Source organism: Acomys minous (genome assembly GCF_964271855.1).
Source record: "Acomys minous genome assembly, chromosome: 8".
NCBI classification, from domain to species: Eukaryota; Metazoa; Chordata; class Mammalia; order Rodentia; family Muridae; genus Acomys; species Acomys minous.
In genome coordinates, this window is record NC_140489.1 from 58,620,123 (window position 1) to 58,642,224 (window position 22,102).

Here is a 22,102-nt window from a genome sequence, read left to right on the forward strand (position 1 = left end):
ATATTTAAGGGAGAACAAAAGTAGTTAGTATAAAAGAAAACGGGGTTCAGGGAGGTGACTCAAGTGGGTAAAGGGGCTTCCCACTAAGCCAGGCCTGAGTCCCATCCTAGCCCCCCCTAACCGTTTGGGGGTGGGGGTGGGACATGGTGGAGGGAGAGAACAAGCTCCTCTAACTTGTCCTCTGACCACCCCCTTCACCCTGGCATGTAGGTGGGCACATATATGGGTAGCTAAGATGAAATTCCAAAGTTAAGCTTAGAATACATAGGGTGGAGGTTGGGGTAGCTCAGTGGTAGAACACAGAGCCCGAGTTTGATCCCCTGCAGCCTAAGTGAGGAAGGGGGCCAGAGAGGGGGTTGGAGGGGGAAGGAAGAGGACTGGAGAGAGCAGGGAGAGGGAAGCGAGGAAGGAAAGAAAGCAGGCAGGCAGGGGAGGGGGGCAACCAAAGTTTTCATCCTTCATCCTAGAGAAACAGGCCGTGGTTTCATAAACGCTTCAGCAGCCCTGTGTGGTGTGGCTAACAGTGAGGTGCCGGCTACAAAAGGGGCAAGCCGGCTTTCCACTCTAGATCCCACTGGACTGAAAACAAAAGCAGTCCACCTCTGTGAGTCGGGGTGTGAGTTTTTAGGTAAATGCAATGATGGCGTCCACACTAACAACGCTCTGCTTGTGCTGTTCCTTTGTTCATTTGTTTGTATTCTTAGAATTCCAGGAGAGCTATCCCAGCTGAAAGGAGTTCAATAGAGTATCTTCATGGGTTAAAAATAAAAATTAGAGCCAGATAATTATCTTTGGTTTATGGTTACACAAACATGTGCTGCCTGTAGATTTTTTTTTTAAATCATATGGCAGTGTGTGCAAAATAGCTAAGATCCAAATCAAGTTCCTTTTCTTTCCAAGAGCAGTCAACCTTCCACTCCTACAGCCAAGCATGTTCTAAGTAACCATCTGAGGATTGTCCACATTTGGGTTTTGTAACTTCTTTTTCCCCCCATAGTTACGCCATTCTAAGTTACAGGACACATCCTATTTGCTACATCAGGTAGGACGCCAAGTAATAGCTAGGGAACGGCTTGCCCCAGCATCCTCCATGCTTATTTTCCTGAATCATATTCCTGTTGATGTCTTTTATAGCAAACCGCTCCCCAGCCCGTTACTCTCGTCTATGAGAAGGGGTGGCCATGCCACCCAACCCTACTTCCAAATTTCCCAGGTCAAATCTGCATATTTGAGGCAGAGATGTGGAATGATGCTTAGCTTCCAACTTCCTTTTGTTAAGTTTTGCAAAGCAGAGTCTTAAAGCATTCAGAAAAGTAACTTTCAAACAACACAATCACTTTCAAAGCCAGACTCATCTGTCAAATCACGGTCTTAGAGAATTCTTTCTTGAATACAACTAAAGACGCTGCCAATTATGTCTGAAAAAGAGAAATCTACTGCCTAGATGTGAAGAATCTGAAAGTTTTTGTTCGCAGAAAAGTCACATGCCTTTACATGACTAAATATGTCTTTATTTATTTACTTTTTTTTTTTTAACATTGAAAGTGCCTGAAAAAGAACCTGGTGAGAAATGATGAAAGTTGCAGAGAAACTCACAGAGAAAAAAAATGTATTTGGAGATGGCCTTGATTTTTAGCCTGAGAACTTTCCATAGCTGTTGTTTTCTATCTGTGCATCAGAACTTATGATTCCAAGGGAGGCAGCCTGATAGGCCCCTGAGCCTCAGTGACTGCGGTGGGAGCAGGGCTGTGATGAGACGTGGCTCTCTTCTGTTGCAGGTGGTGCAGTGATGTTGGTGGTATATGAACACGCCTACGAGTGGCTGCAGAAACACTGGTGATAGCCTCACAAGCGTCTCCCCCTGGCTGTAACAGAGATGATGCAGTCGGTCTGCAGCCCCACAAAGAGAAGGCAGCTGAGCTAGGCATGCTTTGAAGAGGGGGAGACAGCCTGCGCAAGAGCAAAGCCTGTTTTGGTGTTTTATAAAAATTTTTTAGACAAATTGACTTGGCAGTTTGGGCCATGCACGTAACACTGTGAGAGGGAAATTAACAGGAAGCAGTGGGTGTGTGAGAGAGGGAGACAGAGGAAGACACCATGCATCCAAGTGATACAAACTGTGTGGCTCTACTGCTTCACAATGAAAATTCGTTTAATAACTTTTTCTGAGAAGTCTATAAATACTTAAGTTCTTGAAAATTAATTGTTCTCGGGCTAATTCTCTGAGAATTATTCAAAGAAATACTGAGGCATAAGCCAAAATTCAAACACTTTTTATAAGGAATTACTTTTCCATAAATTGTATTTTAAAAGAGAAGAATGAAAAAAATTTGAATACACCAAAACAGCCATTAGAGAATATTTAATTTTGTGAGTACTGAGTTAAAATGTGAGTCTATTGGTTTTCTTTAGTAATAATATACCCTTAGGCTCTATTTCCCTAAATCTATTTTATATTTCACATGGTGACTTAAGTGTGTATTTTTAAATCATGCTATTTGAAGACTTTTATTACAAATAGAATACATGATGTTATATTAAACTGCTTTCTTTTATGTAGTTCATTTTGAAAACAAGTTTTGTTACTGAAATATTTTTTATGTTAGGTCACAAATTGAATGCATTCTTCGGGCCCTTCTCTGTTCCATGTATTTGCTTCCAAATCCCTCTGTCCTTAGCCCCTATTATGGCATTCTTTAAAAAGATATAGGGAAATAAAACTGCACCTCCAGAGTCTTGGATTTAAGTGACATCTTTAAGTATAAAATCAACTGTTTAGAATATTAAAATGTCTACACTAAAGGGGAGATGTTTCAAAATGAAAATACATTCTTTAGAATTCTAAAGCACTCATGCACTAACATGCATGCTAAAAATAAAAGATTAAAAAAGATAGCTTTTTGGTCTTGACATAAGGAAAGCTTATTTTTATGACTGCACCCAGAAATGGAACTACTTCAGTCACTAAAGTCAACCAAACTCTCACACTGTTTTAGATGACACCTGTTCTCAACTACTACTGTGGGGCATCTCTACTTTGGGGCTATCTCATCAAAGCATTTTGAAATAAACAGTAAAGATGACATGGTAATTACTTGTATTTATTAATTTAGAGCATTTGACATATAAAAATAAAAGGCTTTTGGCATACTGTATATACATAGATAGCCTTCTGGTGTACATCTTTTCCAACATGCTTCTTTTTTTCATTTGTATTTCAGCCCAATATTTAATATGTGGGTCATTAAAAAACAGAATGGCAGGAGCAGTGAGAATGAGTTTGCGTTGACTGACTGCTTTCTGTCCTTGAAGGCAATGCACACTGGTGTCCTATGAGAGACTGCTAATGGCAAAGAACGGAGGGAGATGGACTTCTGGAGAGGGCATGTGCCAACTTAGAATGTGTTACCCTGAGAGCCAGCAGGGGGCTAAGGCTAACAGCAACAGGTTTAAAGATCAAGAAATCCCACTGTTTTCCTAGTCTTACTTTTTAAAAAGGCGTCAAATAATAAGAATCAATAGCCAGATCTATCTAGGCTTTCTGTTGTCTTTTAAAAGCATTTCCAGGTGGGTTTACTGTTACCAAAACCTGGGAAAAGGAGTGAGAGTGAAAAAGAAAACGTTGACACCATTAATATTAATTTCTTAAAATACAAGAGCCAGAAAAATTATAAATAACAATAAGATTTCTTAATTTAGATAAGGAAAATAACATTATCCGTCGTGTTTCCATAAAATTGGTATATCTCAACACCCCTAATAGCCACCTAAAAATATTATATAAAGAATAGTTCTGTACCGTAGGTCAGTTTTTCTGGATGGCAAGCAAGTTCCTGTACTGCGTGGTTTGAAGGACTCCACCAAAATATTGGACTGGACCTTTGTGCCATTCGGTTATAGTCTATCTCCTCGGCACACTGGGGACTCCAGATGTCAGTGAGGGACTTTCCCCAGATCATAGGAGTATCATGGCCCTGAGAGTTCATCAGCTCTTGCCCATCCTCCTGAAGTTATCCTGTTTGTAGCAGTGAGTGTCGGTTGCTTTAGAAAGAAATGCAGTGCGAGGCTCTCACTAAGACATCTGCTGTTAAAAAAATAAAAAATAAAAAAAATAAAAAATAAAAAAAAGCAGTTCCTTGAACCTCACTGTGTGTCAAAAATCTGCTTAGTTTATATCCCAAGGACTTAAAAACTAGCTGCTGTAGCTTTAGAAGAGGCCGGCAAGCTGGATGGCTGCGCTGGCTTGCTCTGTCGGCTGAGCACAGCACAAATACGAAGAAATCAAATCTGTCAACAAACTGGCATCTTCAATGTCCCCGTCTTGGGAGATGCCAGTTTAGTTATTGAGTAGAACGAATACCAAGACACTCGCAGTACATTACTATCCCAACAGACAAACTATACCAATATCCTAAAAGTTCATGTTAACCCTATTTTTCCAAGCAGGAAGAACCTCCAGAGCAGAAAGAAAGCAAACCGTAGAATCATGCCCAAGAAAATGAATTATTCTAAAATAAAACATATAATCATGTGGACACACACAAACACAAACACACACACACACACACACACACACACACACACACACACACAACTATATTCATAACATTAAAGTAAAAACAAATTGGTATAGGAAGGCTTAGCAGTTAACCTCTGTTCTGTAATTCCATAAATGAATAAAGGGAATTTGCTAAAAATTAAATAGCATTTGTATTTCTAATACCAACACCAACTGATCTACACGTAAAACACACTTCCAGACACAATGTAAACGTCGCAGCAAGCCACTGTTACATTCATTAGAGCAGAATTCCCCTTCTCCTATTGCCTTACAAGATAAAGTGGGGTTGAGATTGCTGAGCGCACAGGTAAGCCAACATAACAGTACAATTTTGTTTCACAGTGGTTTTTCATTGCATAAAGTTCATTGTAAAATGTCTTTGAAAACGAAAAAAAAAATACATTTCACATTAGACTTGTTTCTAGGTGACTTCCTGTAGGTCTTTGGGGTACAGGTGTGTTACGGCCTTTTGTCCTATGCTTGCGTGTGTGTAGCTTGGCTGGGGTACAAGCCGGAGACTGGCTTGTTGTGTCTGTGTGTGAGTCCTCCTCTGTACCAAGTATCCTTCATGAGGTGCTGAAGCTTTTGCTACATGCGCAACCTGGGCGGCAAGTCCAGGTGCAGGAGCCCAGGTGGACTACCAGCAACCAGAGAAAGTACATTGCCAGAAAATCACCTTTGCAAAATATAAGGAAAGAAAGGAAGAGAGGTGGCAGTATTGGAAGAGAGGAACCTCACGGGACGAAGACACGAATGCCCCATCCACAGTTCATATTTACAAGCTAATAGAAACATAAACATCACTGTATTAGGAACCGAGTCAAAACACCAAAGGGAGCAAAATTCCAATAGTGCTTGGATTCTATACATATTTCTCAACAAAATATATCATATCTTAAAAATAAGCAAAAGATCACACAAGCCAGTTATTGATTGGTTTCCTAATTAAGGCGTATTTGGTCACCGTGTTTGATTAGAGGGTAACACATAACTTGTTTTTGTTTTTGTTTTTGTTTTTTCTACATCTGTTTTCCTTTATTGATTTTGCAAAATCTTAACAATTGCACGTTTCAAAAGTTCAGGTTGATTTAGAATAAATATACATATGTGGTTTTACCAAAGACAGGTCTACAAAGTTCCTTAAGCCCTTTGAGGGGTATAGGTTTCTTCACTATGTAAAAATAGTGTGCGGGCAACACAAATGTCTCATTCAACCGTTAGAGTTGCTTTTGTTTTTTAAATCCTAAAGTTATGCCAGATTTCCTGCCAAAAAAAAAGAAGTTACGGCAAGAAATATTTAAGTGGCATCAGCACAAAGATTAAGAATCCATAAAGCCAGCTCTTGAGGCTGTAGGGCTGGACCACTGGAGGGGTGGGGTGTGAGGAAGGGGGATGTGCCGAGAGGGGAACCCCGAGTGAGGCTGCTGGAAATGGAAGATCCCATCAGAGTGCAGAGGCCGCAACAGAATGACTACCTTCTCTGGCTGCCTGCATTCCCTTGAAAGCCAGCGATGCGGGAATGTCACAGTTGTGAGGGGACAGTGGGGTGCTGCCGGCATGTTGCCACCCATGTCCAGCAACATAACCAGAAGGAGCAGCACTGTAGGTCATGTAGGGTGACACTTGGGCTGGAGTCGGGTAAGGAGCCATGCTGGACGCTGACACAAAACTGCTCACAGCTGGGAGGCCGTTTGGTGCCTGAGAGGACGAGAGAAGAAAGGAAAGACAATCATATTACAGCCTTCAATTTCTTGTCAGTCCTTAGACACAGAAAAGAAATTCTGAGTGAGTTAACAACATTTTGGCTCTACCGCTGGCTTGTCTTCTTTCCCCCCTTGACTTCCTTTTAACCTTACTTTGACCTAAAAGTATCCAGTCTTGCAACTTAAATAAACACAGTGCTGAAAAGCAAGACACTGTTCTTCCTACAGACGTCTTTGGACGCTACAACCAGAAAATTCAGTTATTACTTTTGTGACTTGAAAGTATAAGAAGGCGAGGCAGGCTGAGAAAGATGAGGAATCCTGGACATCAGTTCAGCTGCCCATTGCCTGTGTCCACCTTCCTAGCACTTGGGTTTTGTTTGGCACTTTTGTTGAAGCTGACGGGCCTGTCTCACGCAGCTTTCATTTCCAGGAGAGAAGGGCGAAAAGTGAGGGTTGCGGTGTTGGAAACTCAAAGTGAGCAAACCTCCTGTTAAATAAAACATGGGCCATATTTTAGGATGCCATGTTGAAAATGCCACTTGAACAAGGACATGTAAAATTACCTTTCGGGTAAGGGATTTTGCTGTTGGTTTTCTAATTGTTGTTTTGAGTTGGAGTTTGTTTGTTTGTTCGTTTTTTAAAGTTTGAGGATATATTTGCTCACAGTTTTATCAGAAAGGAAATTTTCTCCACAAATATGAATGAATATGTACAGTTTGGAATTAGAAATTTTACATTTGTAAAGTTCAGGGTTTTTTTAAAAAGCCATATGGACAAATCTCTTTAAATGAATTTAATGTGAAATCTTTGTTTGCAAACAAAATGCAACAGTTGTGGCAGGCAAGCTCGCCTAGAAACCAGCGCTTTCTTGGCATCCAATAAATCACTGTTGGTATCGTTACTATTAACAACACCAAAAACACCCTGATTTTTAATCCTTCTTTGGCATGAATACTCCCCACCCTTCTTCAAGTGGCTCATTTTTTCCTCTCAGTTTCTACTCTGTTTAAAGATAAAGAGTAAATCTTGTTTCCTGGTAATGACATGACTGGACTAACATGTCAACATATTTCCTAGTGAAAAAGTAATGTAAATACTGGAATTGCACTAAAAAAAAGTGATTTAATCCCCAGAGCTCAGTAAATCAGATACATATTAGATGCTTTGTCCAATTAAGTTAGGACATAAATGGTGCTTTTATTTGGTGGGCTCAGGACTGAGCCCAGGACACAGTACACACCAATAGGCTGTATCCCTTTTCACTCTGTTTCAGAAACTGTTTTTTGGCTTAACTCATCTGGTCTTCATTTTCACTTCCACATCTATGAGTATATAATGGTGAGGTATAAAAGCCTATTTCTAAATGTAAAAGGAATATCATACATATGTATATACATACACACACATGTATACATTAGAAATATATGGATATGCATTAGCATTACCCATAGATTCTGACAAAACCTCATCCTATTTCTTTGGTCTATAAGAACACACATCTTAAAATCTTCTGTTTGTCATTATATATTTTTTAAATATTTATTTATTATATATACAATGTTCTGCCTGCATGTATGCCTGCACACCAGAAGATGGCATTAGATCACAGTATAGATGGTTGTGAGCCACCATGTGGTTGCTGGGAATTGAACTCAGGACCTCTGTAAGAGCAGTCAGTGTTCTTAACCTCTGAGCCATCTCTCCAGCCCTGTCACTGTATTTTTTAATGGAAGAGGGGAAAAAAAAAAAAGAGGAAAAGATCCTTGAGTGCCTTCTATGTCCCAGGCACCTAGACATATCCAACAATTTTATAAACTGTAAGGATTAATATGATAGCTCATCCTGTCAGGGGTGGCGCACGCCTTTAATCCCAGCATTTGGAAGGCAGAGGCAGGCAGATCTCTGTGAGTTCGAGGTCAGCCTGGTCTACAAAGTGAGTTCAAGGACAGTCAAGGCTACACAGAGAAACCCTGTCTCCAAAACAACAACAAAAAAAACAAAACAAAACAAATAAACAAACAAAAAAACACACACACAATAGCTCATCATAAACTTTTCAGCTTATCATAATTACAAGATAATATACATCAGAAGTAATGTTCAGTTGGAATTTATTTATTTATTTATTTACTTATTTATTTTGCATTTTGCGTTTTGCATTTTGGTAGCTGGGGCTGTTCTGGAACTCACTATGTCGACCAGGTGGGCCCCAAACCACAAAAATCTATTTGCCTCTGCCTTCCAAATTCTGGGGTTAAAGACCTGCACCAGTTTGTCTAGCTTTTGTTTTTGTTTTTAACTCGGGTCTCACTATCTACCCAGGCTGGCCTCAGACGCATGCCCTTCTTAGCCTTCCAACTAGAGATGACAGGTATATACCTCTATACCCAAATAGCATTAAGGTATATTCCAAAGGGCCCCTCAAATGATGTCCTTTTAAGTACAGCTCAAAACAATTAACAAACAATTAAGAATTAGCAATTAATCCATATCATTGCTTAATAAACCTGAACTTCTTTCTTCTTTTTACACACAAGGCCATTTAGAAAGTTGATGGCCACACATGTAAACTTCATCAGTCCAGCCTGATACTGTAGTGTCTTCTGTGACCTACCTTGGTGACTTTCCTTGACTGTCAGAAGGAAGTGGAATTTAACCTCAAACTACAGCACTATTAAGCAATTCTTTCCCCTCCTAGAAATCAAATCTCTTTATTAGCTTTCCCCCCTTTTAAGAATAACTAATTATGTTTCGAAGGAATTTGCTGTAGAGTTGCTGGAGAATGAAAATCTACGTGGCCATCAAATCACAAGCAAAGGTGGAGTGTAATCTGGCATTTCATAGAGATTATTGCTCTAATTCCTTAATCATTATTTTATTCCCCCAAAAATGTGTTAAAATTAGTAGAATTTTAGAAAAGTATTCACATCTATGTTTGGCTCCTGTTTACCATTAGTTAGTATTAATACTACTAGTACCAATGTGCACCCAGAAAAACAAAATAAGTGTATTAAGGTTTGGTAGTACAACTCAGTGGTAGAATACATTCTTAGCTTAGCATGCATATAACCCTGGGTTCAATCTCTAATACAGGAAGAAAATGCTAAAAGTAGTTTTAAAAATAATAGAAAACTTAATTCTATATTTTATGTCTAGTGTCAAAAGATTTAGCATGCACGGTCAAATAATGATCCACCTAGCAGAAAATATCTGCTGTTGAATTCTATTTTCCAGCACGCTAAATTTTTCCTACCTGTCCTTTTGGTGGGGCGCAGGGGGCACAATTTCCTACTTCCACAATCACTCTTGATGCACTAAAAAGTATTCTGCTGTTGTACCTGTAATCTGCTTACACGGGCCCACTTATTTGTGCCCAAAGTTAGCCCACCCCTTAAACCTGACCCACAGAAAGACCAGAGCAGACACTCACCTCAGATAATGCTCCCTTCATGGACATGCAAAAGCTATATGTGCAAATGCTTTATTTACTCCATAACTATATTCATTTATCAAGTGTAGCACCTTGTTATTTTTCATATCTACCCAACTTCTCATACACAAAATGCTAAATTTGCCTTATGTTATTATATTTCAAAGTTCTCAGAACACCATGGTCTTCACTGGTTGTCAGTTTAGTGGTTTGATCCACTCTGTGTTGCAGAAAGACCGGGGGTGGGGGGAGGGGGGAGTAAAGCAACAAGTTTAGAAAGGCAAAGGGAGGCACCTGCTCACTTCAAGGAAGAGAAAAGGTAGAATTCCTCAACCTTACAATAGTAACTCATGTCTGTGATGTGGCCAGGACAAGACAGGAGTTGTGTCTTAATGTTTCGTTCCGCTGTTGGGAGTTCAGATCTCAAGTTTTGCAGGGAAAATGTTGGGAGAATAAGCAAGAAAAAAGCAAATATGCTTCAAAAGGCCCTGCCTCTAGTCACCTTCCCTGTTCATTCATTACAGTGACTCAATAAACACCAATTTTCCCACTATTAATTTTGAAACATGACATTAGCAAAAGTAATAAATCTCTGCTGGCTAAAGTGATTGTTATTTATGAAGAAATCGCTGAAAGGGTCAAAGTTTTCCACAGCAAAGAAAAGCAGGTAGCCTTGGTGTTTGTTTATGCTTTAGAGTAAAGGAGTAAACTTAAACTTGAACTCCCCAAATCTGTTTAATGTTTTCAGTGAAGGGCATGTAATGAATCTGGAAAGCTAGTTAAGCTGAGTAGAGACTCCCAAATGTACACCATAAATATAGTAGGAGCAAACATGTTAAATTACACTATTTAATTGGATTGTAAATATGATTTATAAATCAACCCACATATGGAATCCCGAGGGAAAAGTAAACAAATTTCCAAATGAGACCCTGCAATAGGAATGTAATAGAAATCTCATTTATGAAAAATGACTTTGCCTAAATATTTCATAAATAAGACTTCAACCCATCAACCTGCTTTTCACACATATCTTCCAGGAAAGCAGTAAGAACACTTTTCTCTGGAAGAACTCTGTACCGTGGCTCCTCACAGCCATCTACCTACCGTCTACTGAATTTTGGAAATGAAAGTCACCAATAAAAAGCAAAACAGATAATTCACATGCCTTTTCTTTGTTGAGTTGTCTAAGAAAAAGGCAGCTTTTATCTCATGAACACTAAAAGAAATCTGGAAAAATACTGATGGGGTAATACAGCTCGAGTTGGGTGATCACATGGCTGCACTGGCAGACTGGTCGAGGACAGGGGTGAAGTGCCTTACTCACTCTGTAGGACCACAATGCTGGACACACCTGAGGCATTTCATAAACAACCTTAAGGCTTGTGAATGCAAGAGATACCATTCTCTTGTTTTAAGAGCAAGACAAAGAGCTAACCACCACCACCACTCTTGCCAGAGAACAAGCACTGACTTCAAGCAAGACAAGTGAATAAAGCTGTGGGCAAAAGTAAGTTAAGAGTTCCAAGCAGCCATTTCACTGTTTGGCTTGTGGTTGTTCCCTGTATTGCTCCCCCTTTAAGAAAATGGAACTGCATTAGTATCTAAACACTTGTGACCATGAAAAAAAGAAAAAACTGGTATGACAACAGTCTGGAAATTGGAAGTTAAAGACTATTTTTCAAATTTTCTGGGAGTTGTCTAAGCAACAGTCTCTCTCTTGGAGAAATTACAAATAACAGCCGAGTGCCAGGTTCTCTGTTCACAATCTGCCTGTCAGCCACTCCTCCAATCTACTTGCTCCCCTCTTTCTGATAACATGAGTTTGCTCTGGCCTTATGATAAAATAGAGCTGGCCATGCCATGTAAACAACTGTGCTTCACGTATATTTACAATATCAGTTTCATAAACAAGAAAACAACTCTCATCTGAGAATAAGGAGCTATTTTTGAAAAAATTCCTTCTCTGAGATTATCTTTCTAACTACCATTATTCAAGGACTTAATAAAATAGCCTTGGTAAAGTGAAGTGACAGCCAGAAACAGGGCTCAATACTCATCCGAGAGATTACTTTCAGTTACCCTATTGCAGATCTAAATGTCTCTAGGTAATAGGATTTTTTTTCCAAATTTTATATTTCTAAAATACTATTAAAATTGATATAGGCTCTCGTTGATTTGTTTAATTTCATTTTGTACTCTATTGACATACAACAAAAATCATGTGCATCAGGTACAGTGTGATGCTTTTATATATGTATACATGGTACAATGATCAAATCATTCAACACATCAGTCACCTCAGGTGTCATAATTAAAAAGATTCAGACTCCTTTCATTAGTGATATTGAAGTTAGTCATTTAAATTACCTTTTGTTGCTATTTCACATGGCACATATTGCTGATATATAATTGTTATTAAGTTTGTTTAAAAATACTACTGATTGAATGTTAATTAAATCAGGCTATGTTTTTCATAATTAGTATGATGAATTTCAAGAACTGTTGGCATTTGCCTAAGATTGCATTCTCTGTAAAATTATGAATTAATTTAACAAAAGTTAACCTTGTTTTCTGTGAAGAAAATTCTGCACAACTTCATTTCTATCTTCATGAAAATAGTGCATTTTAAAAAACTGGTTTTAAATTTTTTGCATTTATTTGTTTTTTAATTATCAAACAGCTTTTAAATTCTTCACTAGAAAATTGTAATCAAGGTGACTCAAGTGTATCATCATTTAAAACAGTGTAGAAATGAATACTTTACAAGAATTTTAGATTAAACAACATCTTGAAATTCAGCTGTTTTTCACAACTTACTTAATTCAAGAAATTTTTAGTTCAAGTATTTATAGACTATTCTCTGTTCCTGACATCTCAATTGCTAGCTGATGCTACATTAAATTTACTGTCTACACTAACATATTCAATCCCACAATGAGAGTACTGGTGACGTGTACCAGGTGAGCAGCACATGTGTTTGCTCTAAGGAAATATGCCTGTTTGGAGAAATTTTTCATAAACTAGGTATTTATTTAGGAACTGTGTGAATAATATATATATATATATTCCAACACCTATGTTTACCTATTTAATTTTTTCCCACTTGATCAATTAAGTAAAAATTTTGAGTTTTCAATTTGGTGAAACAGAACAAGAAAATGTTAATTCTCTTCACAATTAGATGAGAGTAAGATTTCCTGCCCAATAGTAGTTGAAAAATCTAAGACAAATATATATTCTAGCCTAGTCAACAAAGACTTCTGAATGGGATTTCAGTATGAGTTACAATAAACATTAACGTGTAAGATAAATTTGGATATTTGAAACTAACTTTCAATAAGGCGAATAGGTACATTGTATGACTAAAATTTGCGTGCAGTTCTAATTCCTAGGAATCAAGTCTCTTTGCAATTTAAGCTGAAAATAGGAACTCTAGATAGTGGTAAGCAATTGCATCAGTACTTAGCTGCCAGCTTGTTCTATGGTCATTTTACAGGTGCCTTCCATGCCCTAGGCACTGATTCTGAACTCTCAATCTCCCCTGGTATACACCACAGGAAACTAGCACTAAAGAGTAACAGTAATTACTTACAACTGCAAATGCCCAAAATTATTGCAGGCAAATTTTTTTTCAGCTTTCCTTTGTCAAGGACTTTCAAGTTTTGTTGGCCAGGGGGACAAATGGTACCTGAGTTAACCTTTTTATCAGAATACTCAGACAAAACTTTGTAAGGGGAGAGAGGGGACTTGTAAAATTAAAGTTAGCTTTAGAATATTGCAAGAGAAACACACATATATGTAATACTTTTTTGCATTTTTAGTTCTTATGAGTTTTTGTGTAATTTTACATCAAATCAGTGTCTACAGTGCACTATTTGCCTCCACTGACTCATGCAGTTCTTAGAAACTCTGCAGGGTTTGCAACTGTTTGTCATTTGAGTTATCTACCTACAAGGCCATGTGGAATAATGTTTCAATTAAGAGCTTTTCAAATATTAATTTGACATAAGCGTTCTTTTATTTGGGAGCCTGTTCTATTAAATATTATATTTAGAGCACTTATTTGGCTAGCCTTTGCCTTAAATTATTTGCTTTTATACAACATAATTTAGTACTTTAAAAATCTTTGTAAATGATTTTTAGTGAAACAGCAAATTCCTTGAAATGCTATTTATTTTAAATAAGCCCTAAGTTCAGCTTTGCAGCATATTATAAATCAGTCATCTGTAGACAAGCTTTCCTGACAGATACATCACTCAAGGGGTGGGGATAAAAGTAGCTAAGAAGGGCTTGGACGGGGGAACTGCTTTGTGCGCAAACGCAAACGGGCTTCCTGGGCTGCTTATGGGAACTGGAGCTTATCCTGAACTCTAGACTTACAGTATGATTGCAGGAAGCAATGAGCAATAGAAAGCCTGGGCTCCTATTAAACGCCTGTTACTATTCTAGGTGTTTTGTGTACACTTCCTATTGTTGTCAAAAAAAAATGCTTGGTGGAATGTTTCTTACTATGGATTTTCCGAACAATGCATCTTATGAATATCACTTGTTTTTAAAAGCCAGTCTCTGACTGTCATTTGTAACCACGGGAGATATTTAACAAAAGCTTCCTAAGAGCCACTTCGGTGCCCTGGCTTTCTTGACTTTGGGACTCTTAGTTCCTTATTTTGAAAATGAAGAGAAGGGGGCTGGAAATGGGTAAACCACTTGCTACCAAAGCACCGGGTTCCTCACCATGGTGCACACTACCACCACTCTGTGAGCTGGAACTTACAGGCAGGTCTTTTCCAAAAGAAAATGGTAAATTTGCTGTGGATGGCTCTGTAGAACCAGACTAAGAAGAGCAGCCCCCCCCCTCCTTCCTGGTTATGGTATTATTTGCCAGAGAACAGTTAGCTACTAATGCATTCTGACAAAACTTGAGAGGGACGAGGAAATAGAAATGTAATTTGTTAGCGAAAATGAGGATTAGGATGTTCCCCCAATGGATAAAAATAATAAGTTTCAGATAATATTATAACTGATTTTGACAAGACATTTTAAAAATTAAGGTTTAAAATAAGACTACTTTTCCGCTTTGGAGGTGGAGTCTACTCCGGAATACTTTATACTGCTTTGAAATCCGCGTTAGAGTTTTGAACTCTTCACTCTAGCATATTGATGCGTTTGGGCTCACACTTGTGTGGCGCTCGCTTAGTTCTTCTCAAAGGGGAAAAAAAGAAAAAAGAAAACACGAGTGTTTTAAATTTTCTTTCAGAGAGTAGAGGGTGGGACGGGGCAGGGGGGGGTGGAAATTAAACGGTCCACAGCCAGTCCGTATAATTTGAGGTTTTCTCACTAACCTCCCTTGGGAAATTACAATGTGACCTTTAATCGGGAAATGGTAACTTTATTACGTTTATCTTGTTGCCCCTCTTCCATTATCGCCCGCCGGACAAGCTGGTCTCTGGAAGCACAGACCGGGAACTGTCAGTGCACTTGCTCTTGAAGCCTAGCACAAGCTTTGCAACTTGGGCTTGAGGTCACGAGGCTGCAGCCCGCTAGCGAGGCGCGGCCCTGAACCGCACGCAAGGCCTGGCCATTCCGAAGCTCGGCTGTGGCTTAACAGAGACCAGGCTGGGTATGGTGGAAAGGCTCCGCGCCGCCACAGCCTCTGCGGCAAGCCAGCGGCTTTTATCCAGCCATCCGCCCCGTCTCAGTCAACCCCAGATCCATCTCCTGGCACCAGTGGGTCACCAGCCCGGGTTTCTCTCCGCGGAGGCTCTGAAAGGCTCTGCGCCCACCATCTCCCCTCACACCAGGAGGCCCGCCTGGCCAAGCCCTCTCCTCCTCACCTGGCCGTACTTGGCTTCCTGCTCCAAGGTTCCCTTCTCCAATCCATTCACTGCGTGCGGGGCGGCGGCAGGGAAGTTGTTGCGGCCCAGGCTGTTCCATTCCTCCACTTTGGGGCTGTGGTAGGGGGAGCTGTCGCTCACTCCTGAGAAGGTGGAAGAAAAGACTTCAGGAAAGGCTCACCCCGCGCGCCCCCTCCAAAAACAGAACCCACATCCCTAACCACAAAGGTCTAGGGCTAAGACTTTTGGTCAGCTCCCCTGCACTTAGACCTCCTAGGAGCGCTGAGCCCAAGTGCAGACTCCTGAGTTTTCAGCCTAGGGCCTGGAGAAGTTTTAATAGCCAGAAAGTAGGCCTCTGAGTTAAGTTTCACCCAGGCCTCACGGAAGGTTGTTTTGTTGTTGTTGTTGTTGTTGTTGTTGTTGTTGTTGTTGTTGTTGTTTTAACCAGCATTAGATTTCTTTTCTGTCTTCTTGATCTTCCAGAGAACGGATTGAAAAGGGGTTGTTTTTCCCCCAATACAGAAGAAAGAACTCAAACCTATGACGTAGGATATTTGTTTGTTACCTCTGTCCCTACTGAAGGAGAGTGGCAAAGATCCGACATTGGGGAGGACCGATGGTGGGGGTGGGGACGGTGGGGGGGGGGATGAGGAGTCCTGGCCTAAGTGTGACCTGAGAAATGCTCACTGCGCTGTGGGGATCCGATAGTTATGTCAATAAGACAGAACAAAAGGTCTGCAAAGTGCTCTGCAAACAAATAACTAAATGATGCCCACAATACATACACATGCAAAATACACGTGCACAGATTCCCACATTGTATGTTTAGGGGACTTCCCTGCACTCTTTGCCTCTGCCTGCTAAATGAGTTAAGTTATATGCATATTCTTTTTTAAATTAAATGTGGAAATTCCAGGAGTGTCAATGGTAGAATTATAAAGAGGGATTGTTGTTGGTGTTTTCTTTTATCAGAAAAAAAGAAAATGAAAGTAGAATTAAATGTTAAGGAAAGCAGTAAAGCCATCTGCGGATTTTTTCTGTTCTTAAAGGAGATACAGACAAAAAATTATATACAGTAAGACAATTGTCATAACAGCTACAGTTATGCATATTGAAAATAAAAGGTATTTGAAAGCTACACGTATCTAATTCTGCTTCTGGGGCCTGTGTATAGAAGGTTGTGATTTAAACTTGATTTTACACATTTCTGTGTGATACAGGTGCTTCAAAGAGTGCCCATTTCCTTTTTATATGCACAGATTTGTCAGAAACCTGTTTGTTTAAAGGTGACATCACAAATAGACAACAGTATCTACAAGGAAGCTTAACTCCCTTCCATAACATAGTACTCCCCTATCTGACTTTTGCCCCATTGCAGGATTCCCGAGAGGTGAAGAGTTTTCAACTGTCATTCTATTTTCACTATGCCTCCCCCTCCAAAAAAAAAAAAAAAAAAAAAAAAAGGATTGTTTTCCCAGTTTTTTTTTCCATCAGGAAGTAGCAATGGCTGCGTCAGAACTGCCAGATAGTCTTTGCCTTCCCCAGACAAAAGTTAGTCGGTGGGCACATGCCTGAAGTTATCTTAAGAAATTGAGATCCCCCGTGAGCCCCCATTTCTGCTGATCTCACACTTTCCCACGAACAGGAGCTTCCTTTAAATGTCAATGAGGTCAGTTTATCCTATAAATCAAGGGCAACGCCTCCGAAGAAGGCTTCAAATAGGTCCAAATAACCCACAACTCTATTTTGTCAATTTGTAGTCAGAAAACAATAAGAAAGGAAACCATGCATGCTTTAATTACTTTAAAAAGCAATTGTGCCAATGCAGTGGAAACGAAAAAAAAAAAAGCAGGAAATGATTACAGGAACAAGTTTTCTCTTTCCTATTTAATTTTTCCTCTGCCTATCTTAAACCTTACACTGAGCAATTAGGCAGTAAGTTGAGCGAATAAAACATTTTAATTTTCTTTTTCTCCCTGTATCAGGAGAGAAGCTACTGCCTTTTAAATTGTATTTTTTAAAACATTACATTAAAAGAAAACAAACTCAAATCTCCTGGGAAAGCGGGACTGTGTGGTGCGGGGAACTGGAGAATCTTTCTGAGCAGTCAGAAACGACTCCCAGGACAGAACAGGTTTCGGGTTGAGAAAGGGAAAAAAGACCGCTGAAACTCTGCAGAAAAGGAGCCGGCGGGGGAACCAGAGACCGCAGCCTAAAGGACAGCGGCAAATCATCCAGCATGGGAGTTGGGAGAGAGAGAGAGAGAGAGAGAGAGAGAGAGAGAGAGAGAGAGAGAGAGAGAGAGAGAGAGAGAGAGAGAGAGAGAATATCAGTTTCCGAGGAAAATGAAGTGAAGCATAAGAACGAAACCAATTAGGTGACATTTGAACTTCCTGCCTGAGCAAATTTGGCCTGATTGCCAGAATCCGAAAATAATAATACAATTTCCACAGCGTGCGGGACTCGTAGCTGCTGCATCGGATCCGCAAGCAAGTTGCCAGCAGTGGCATCTGCAGCCCGCGGCCCCAAGCAGGCTATGGCCTCCCCCACTGCTCTCCAAATAGCCAGGCAGCGCTGCACAAGCAGGCTGGCCGGGCTGAGGCCGGGAGTACGCGAGAGGCGGGGGAGGGTGGAAAATGCGAACCATGTGTTGGGGATGGGGGGATGTTATGGGTCTGGTAGTTTGAGATGAGGCTGTAGACTGTGTGTGTGGCAAGGAAACGGAGGGGCAAGAGTTTCAAGTTAATGAGATCAGGACACCCCCTGGGAAGACTCCTTAGGTTTCCAAAAGAAAAAGCCACAGGTGGTGGAATAGACACTCGCTAGAGGCCGAAGGTACTGGGGTTCCCGATAGCTTGAAGGAACCCACTCCGCTCAGCACCCGTCCTCTGAGGCCCTTACCTTGGTCGGTGATGGAGCGGATGCCCAGGATGTCAGTGACAGAGTGAGAGGAGGGCCAGGTGCGCGGCATAGCCACAGAGCCAGGGATGGCCGGCACCCCAGGTGGTGTAGGCACCTTAGCTGCCGCTGCGGTGATGGGACTAGGGTACGAGTAAATGTGGTTGTAGGGCAGCGCGGGCTGCGGCGCGGGCTGGTGCTGCTTGTAGGAGTCATAATGACCCTGCTGGGCCAAGTTGCCAATCTTGTTGCGCAGAATCCGGCTGATGGAACTCACCGAGGGCACGTTGTACTTGTCGCAGACGCCATCCGCCAGTAGGCGGTCGCGGATCTCCCAAGCGAAGATGCCGGGGTCCCTCTGCTTGTAAGTCCGGATGTGTTTCACCACAGTCGGGGTGGTGACCCGGGGCTTGCTGCCCCCGATAGCTCCAGGCAAAATCGAGCCTGTCTCGTTGTAGCGCGCCAGGATCTTACTGACGCAGCCATGTGAGACCCGTAGCTGGCGGCTGATGTCACAAGGTCGGATGCCCAGTTGGGCTAATTCCACGATGCGAAGCCGAATGGCGTTGGGCAGCGGCCTTCCGTTCACGAACACTCCTCCCAGCTGGTTCACCTCCCCAAAGGCTGGCTCTGCAAAAGGAGCACAGAGCGCGCGGCAACGCGCACCCACTGCTTGGGACAGCTGCCTGCCTCTCGGCCTCCACGAGCGTCCGGGAGCAGGGATATGACACCCTCCTGTAAGGACTGGGACTGCCCCGAAACCAGACTGTCCCGGCCTGGGCCAAACGGCCCAAAACAAGCTGCGGACAGACCTCGCTCCTGATTTGCGATTTCCAGCTACAAACAAGAAGAGAGACCCAGAGCAGGTCGGGACACCAAAAACTCTCCGTAGCAGGCGGGGGCTTCGACCCTGACGCGCCAGCGCGCACCGGTTGCCTGCTTGGCACTAAACCTTTGGCCCTTGCCTCCCCCTCCACTGCCTTACTCCTCCCCTCAGCGCAGTTAGACGCAGTCCAGGGAAAGCTGGGAGTGGGGGGTTGTTTTGTTCCGTTCTGTTTGCATGTGTAAACACATGTGTAACAAGGCTTGGATTGACCCAGGGGCTGCGGGACTCACCGCTGTCACGGCCCTCTTCTCTAAAGATCGGAAAATGGCACTAACCACCACCCGGTAGCAGGAGTTCCCACAGCACCCCACACGCCGCTGACCCTTGGCACATGCACATAGCTCTTAGGGACGCGGTCTGAGTCAATAGAGCGCGGTAGCGCGCCCCAGCTCCCTCCCTCTAGCCCTCGCCTGCTCGCTCCCTCCCTCCCTCCTCGGTTCTGACATTGTCCCCTGCCGCCACTCACCCATTGCTCCGGGCAGTACACCAACCCGGCCCCAGTTCCGCACTCCCAAAAAGAAACTTTTCTCCTGCTCTCACTGGTTCGGCCTGACGCTGTTCCAAGCCGCGGGTGTCTCGGCTTCTCCCCCGGAGGAGGCGACGAGAATGCCAAAGGGAAGAGTAAAAGGAAGTCTGTGCCCGGCAGAAAGAAGCTTGAGTTCTGCATTTCAATCTAAGCAGCAACGTGGGCTGGGCAGTTCTGGGCCGGGCGGCTCAATCTATCACTCACTTGTGACACACCCCAAAAGAGGTGGGCCCACGGTCAATCTTCGTTGTAATTGGTGCTGGCGGGTGAGTGACAGTTCAGTCCGGGGAAACTCCTTCCGCTGTCTTGTTTCTGACCGGCTCCGCACCTGGGAGACTAAATACAACGAAGCTGACTGTTTGACATCTTTCCAGGGGTGTCTCAAGCAGAGTGCAAAATCAAGCTGATAAAAATGCTGAATAAGCGCGTGGAAGCGTTGGTCTTAATTTGAATGACTTTAAGCGAGTTCACCTCTCAGGGGAAGAGACTGGGCTTCTCAGAATTAAAATTGGAGGTTAGGACTCTAAGGCAGCTAGCCCGCTAGCGGTTAAGGGAGCTGGGGTGGGGGTGAGGGGGACGTGAGAATGGTTGAGAACTACCTGTCATGCCGACCTTTGGGGACTGTCAGAAAGATTCTTGCCCACAACTTCTACCTCCTTTCAGTCCGCTCTGGATAGGGAGAGCTCAGAAGGTGGGTCAAGTTTGAAGTGTTAGGGCAAGGAGACTCCCTCTCGTACCCAGTCCGAGATGGTTAGTCCCGCACTGCGAAGCTAAACCTCAGCCAAGCAGGATCCTGCCAGAGGCCTAGTGCTGTGTGGAAAAAAAATTTCAACTCCAGACTAAAGAGAGAGAGAGCTCTGGATCTCCACGGGGAAGGAGGGTTGATACCCGCAGCGCTTACATCCCGCCTTACCCGCATCGCGCCTCACACTCACCCAGAACACAAGGTCTTGGGTTCTCTGGGTTAAAATTTGCCAGAGTTCTCAACACCAGTGAGCCACCTTGAAAGGTTTTTGCTTTGTAATATGAAAGACAGCCGCAAGAAAGAAGCTACGGAGGCTGCCTCTAAACGTAATTCCTCTGCGTCTGCGTCTGTGTGTAATTCCCGGCGACTTCCCTAGCTCCCGGAGATCCTATGGTTCTGCCTACCTGTGGATTCTCATTTGCATTCACTCGAAGTCCGAAGAGAATAGAACAATTTGGGGCGAAGGATTTTATTTATTTATGAAGACCGGGTTGTGAAGAGTGTGAACAAAATAAGGAAGAGAAACACTGCGGGGTGGATTTGGGGATTTGTATTACACCGCAAAGAGGACGGTGTATCACTGTGTCTCCATCACAATGGGCTCCTCTTGGACACACCAGGATGTAGGGAGATGCGCCTATACTCCCCAGCAGGTTCATGTCTGCACACAAGGAAATCAGATGGATCCCGCTGTTCCCCAGTAAGTGACAAGAGCCCGGGAAGTCTAGTCTTGATCGTGAGCGCCCGATCTCCAGGCGCCTGCTTCTGTGATGAGCTTGCACTCTGAATTCAAATGATTGAGCTTCAAATGTTCTTTGTGGTCAGGAATCTTGCAAGGGTTCAGGAATAGAAATACTAGAACATAGCCCTCTCCCCCTCTTTGTTGGTTGATGTCAAACGTCTTTTTGAAGAAACTTGGCTTTGTGTTTTTTACCCTTGTCTCGGCTCAGGACTTGTGCTGGACAGTCCTACGCTTATAGCAAGCAGAGCCTCAGGAAGCCACGATTTCAGAAGCTTATACCTCGGTGCTACGGTATAGACTACTTGAGATTTGGGCCAAGGAAAATGTTATGTTCCGTCCCTTGGTGAGGAACCTTTGTTCCCGTATGAACCCCAAGCAAGCAGTGTCCTCTGAGTGTGATCTTGGCTCTACTTCAGTGCACGCATTGAGCATTTCACATCCTTTTGAACTTTACAGGCACTGTGCATGGCCCCTGAGCCTGTGGACGGTCAGAATCTAGTGTCCTAATGAGAATCTAACTTCATCAACCCGGAGTTTGTTTAGCATTCTGACTTGGGGGTTTGATGCATAGCATCCATCACTACCCCCTTTAGTGTCATCCACCTCATTCACTCTTGCACACATCCACAGACATCTTTGGGTTTCTATCTGCTGGGACCTGCCTGTGGATGGCTTATGGTCTTGGTAGCTCTGATAGCCCTGGGCATGCGTGCGGGCAGCATCTTAAGGGACATAACTCTTATCACCCCCTCAGGCCCACCTCACAGAGCA

The 22,102-nt window shown here is 42.5% G+C and overlaps 2 protein-coding genes across 8 annotated transcripts in view; one reads left to right on the top strand and one right to left on the bottom strand.

Annotated features, from left to right (window-relative positions):
* Window positions 1–3,155, top strand: part of SLC25A21 (solute carrier family 25 member 21) — a 502,852-nt gene extending 499,697 nt beyond the window's left edge. For all 6 annotated transcript variants that reach the window (XM_084791665.1, XM_084791661.1, XM_084791664.1 and 3 more), the window contains one exon: window positions 1,779–3,155. In XM_084791665.1, the coding sequence (XP_084647791.1) occupies window positions 1,779–1,840 (62 nt within the window). In that variant the 3' untranslated portion in view covers window positions 1,841–3,155. The remainder of the gene's footprint in view (window positions 1–1,778) is intronic.
* PAX9 (paired box 9) overlaps window positions 1–20,087 on the bottom strand; it is a 46,312-nt gene extending 26,225 nt beyond the window's left edge. The window contains exons 1-4 of one of the 2 annotated variants that reach the window (XM_084791659.1): window positions 19,785–20,087; window positions 18,436–19,062; window positions 15,535–15,677; window positions 6,037–6,259 (exon numbers count right to left, since the gene is read on the bottom strand). In XM_084791659.1, coding sequence (XP_084647785.1) covers window positions 6,037–6,259; window positions 15,535–15,677; window positions 18,436–19,062; window positions 19,785–19,788 — 997 coding nt within the window. In that variant the 5' untranslated portion in view covers window positions 19,789–20,087. Of the gene's footprint in view, window positions 1–3,085; window positions 6,260–15,534; window positions 15,678–18,435; window positions 19,063–19,784 lie in introns of those variants that run through there. The other variant, XM_084791660.1, reaches the window with a different exon arrangement.
* Between the last annotated feature and the right edge of the window lie 2,015 nt (window positions 20,088–22,102).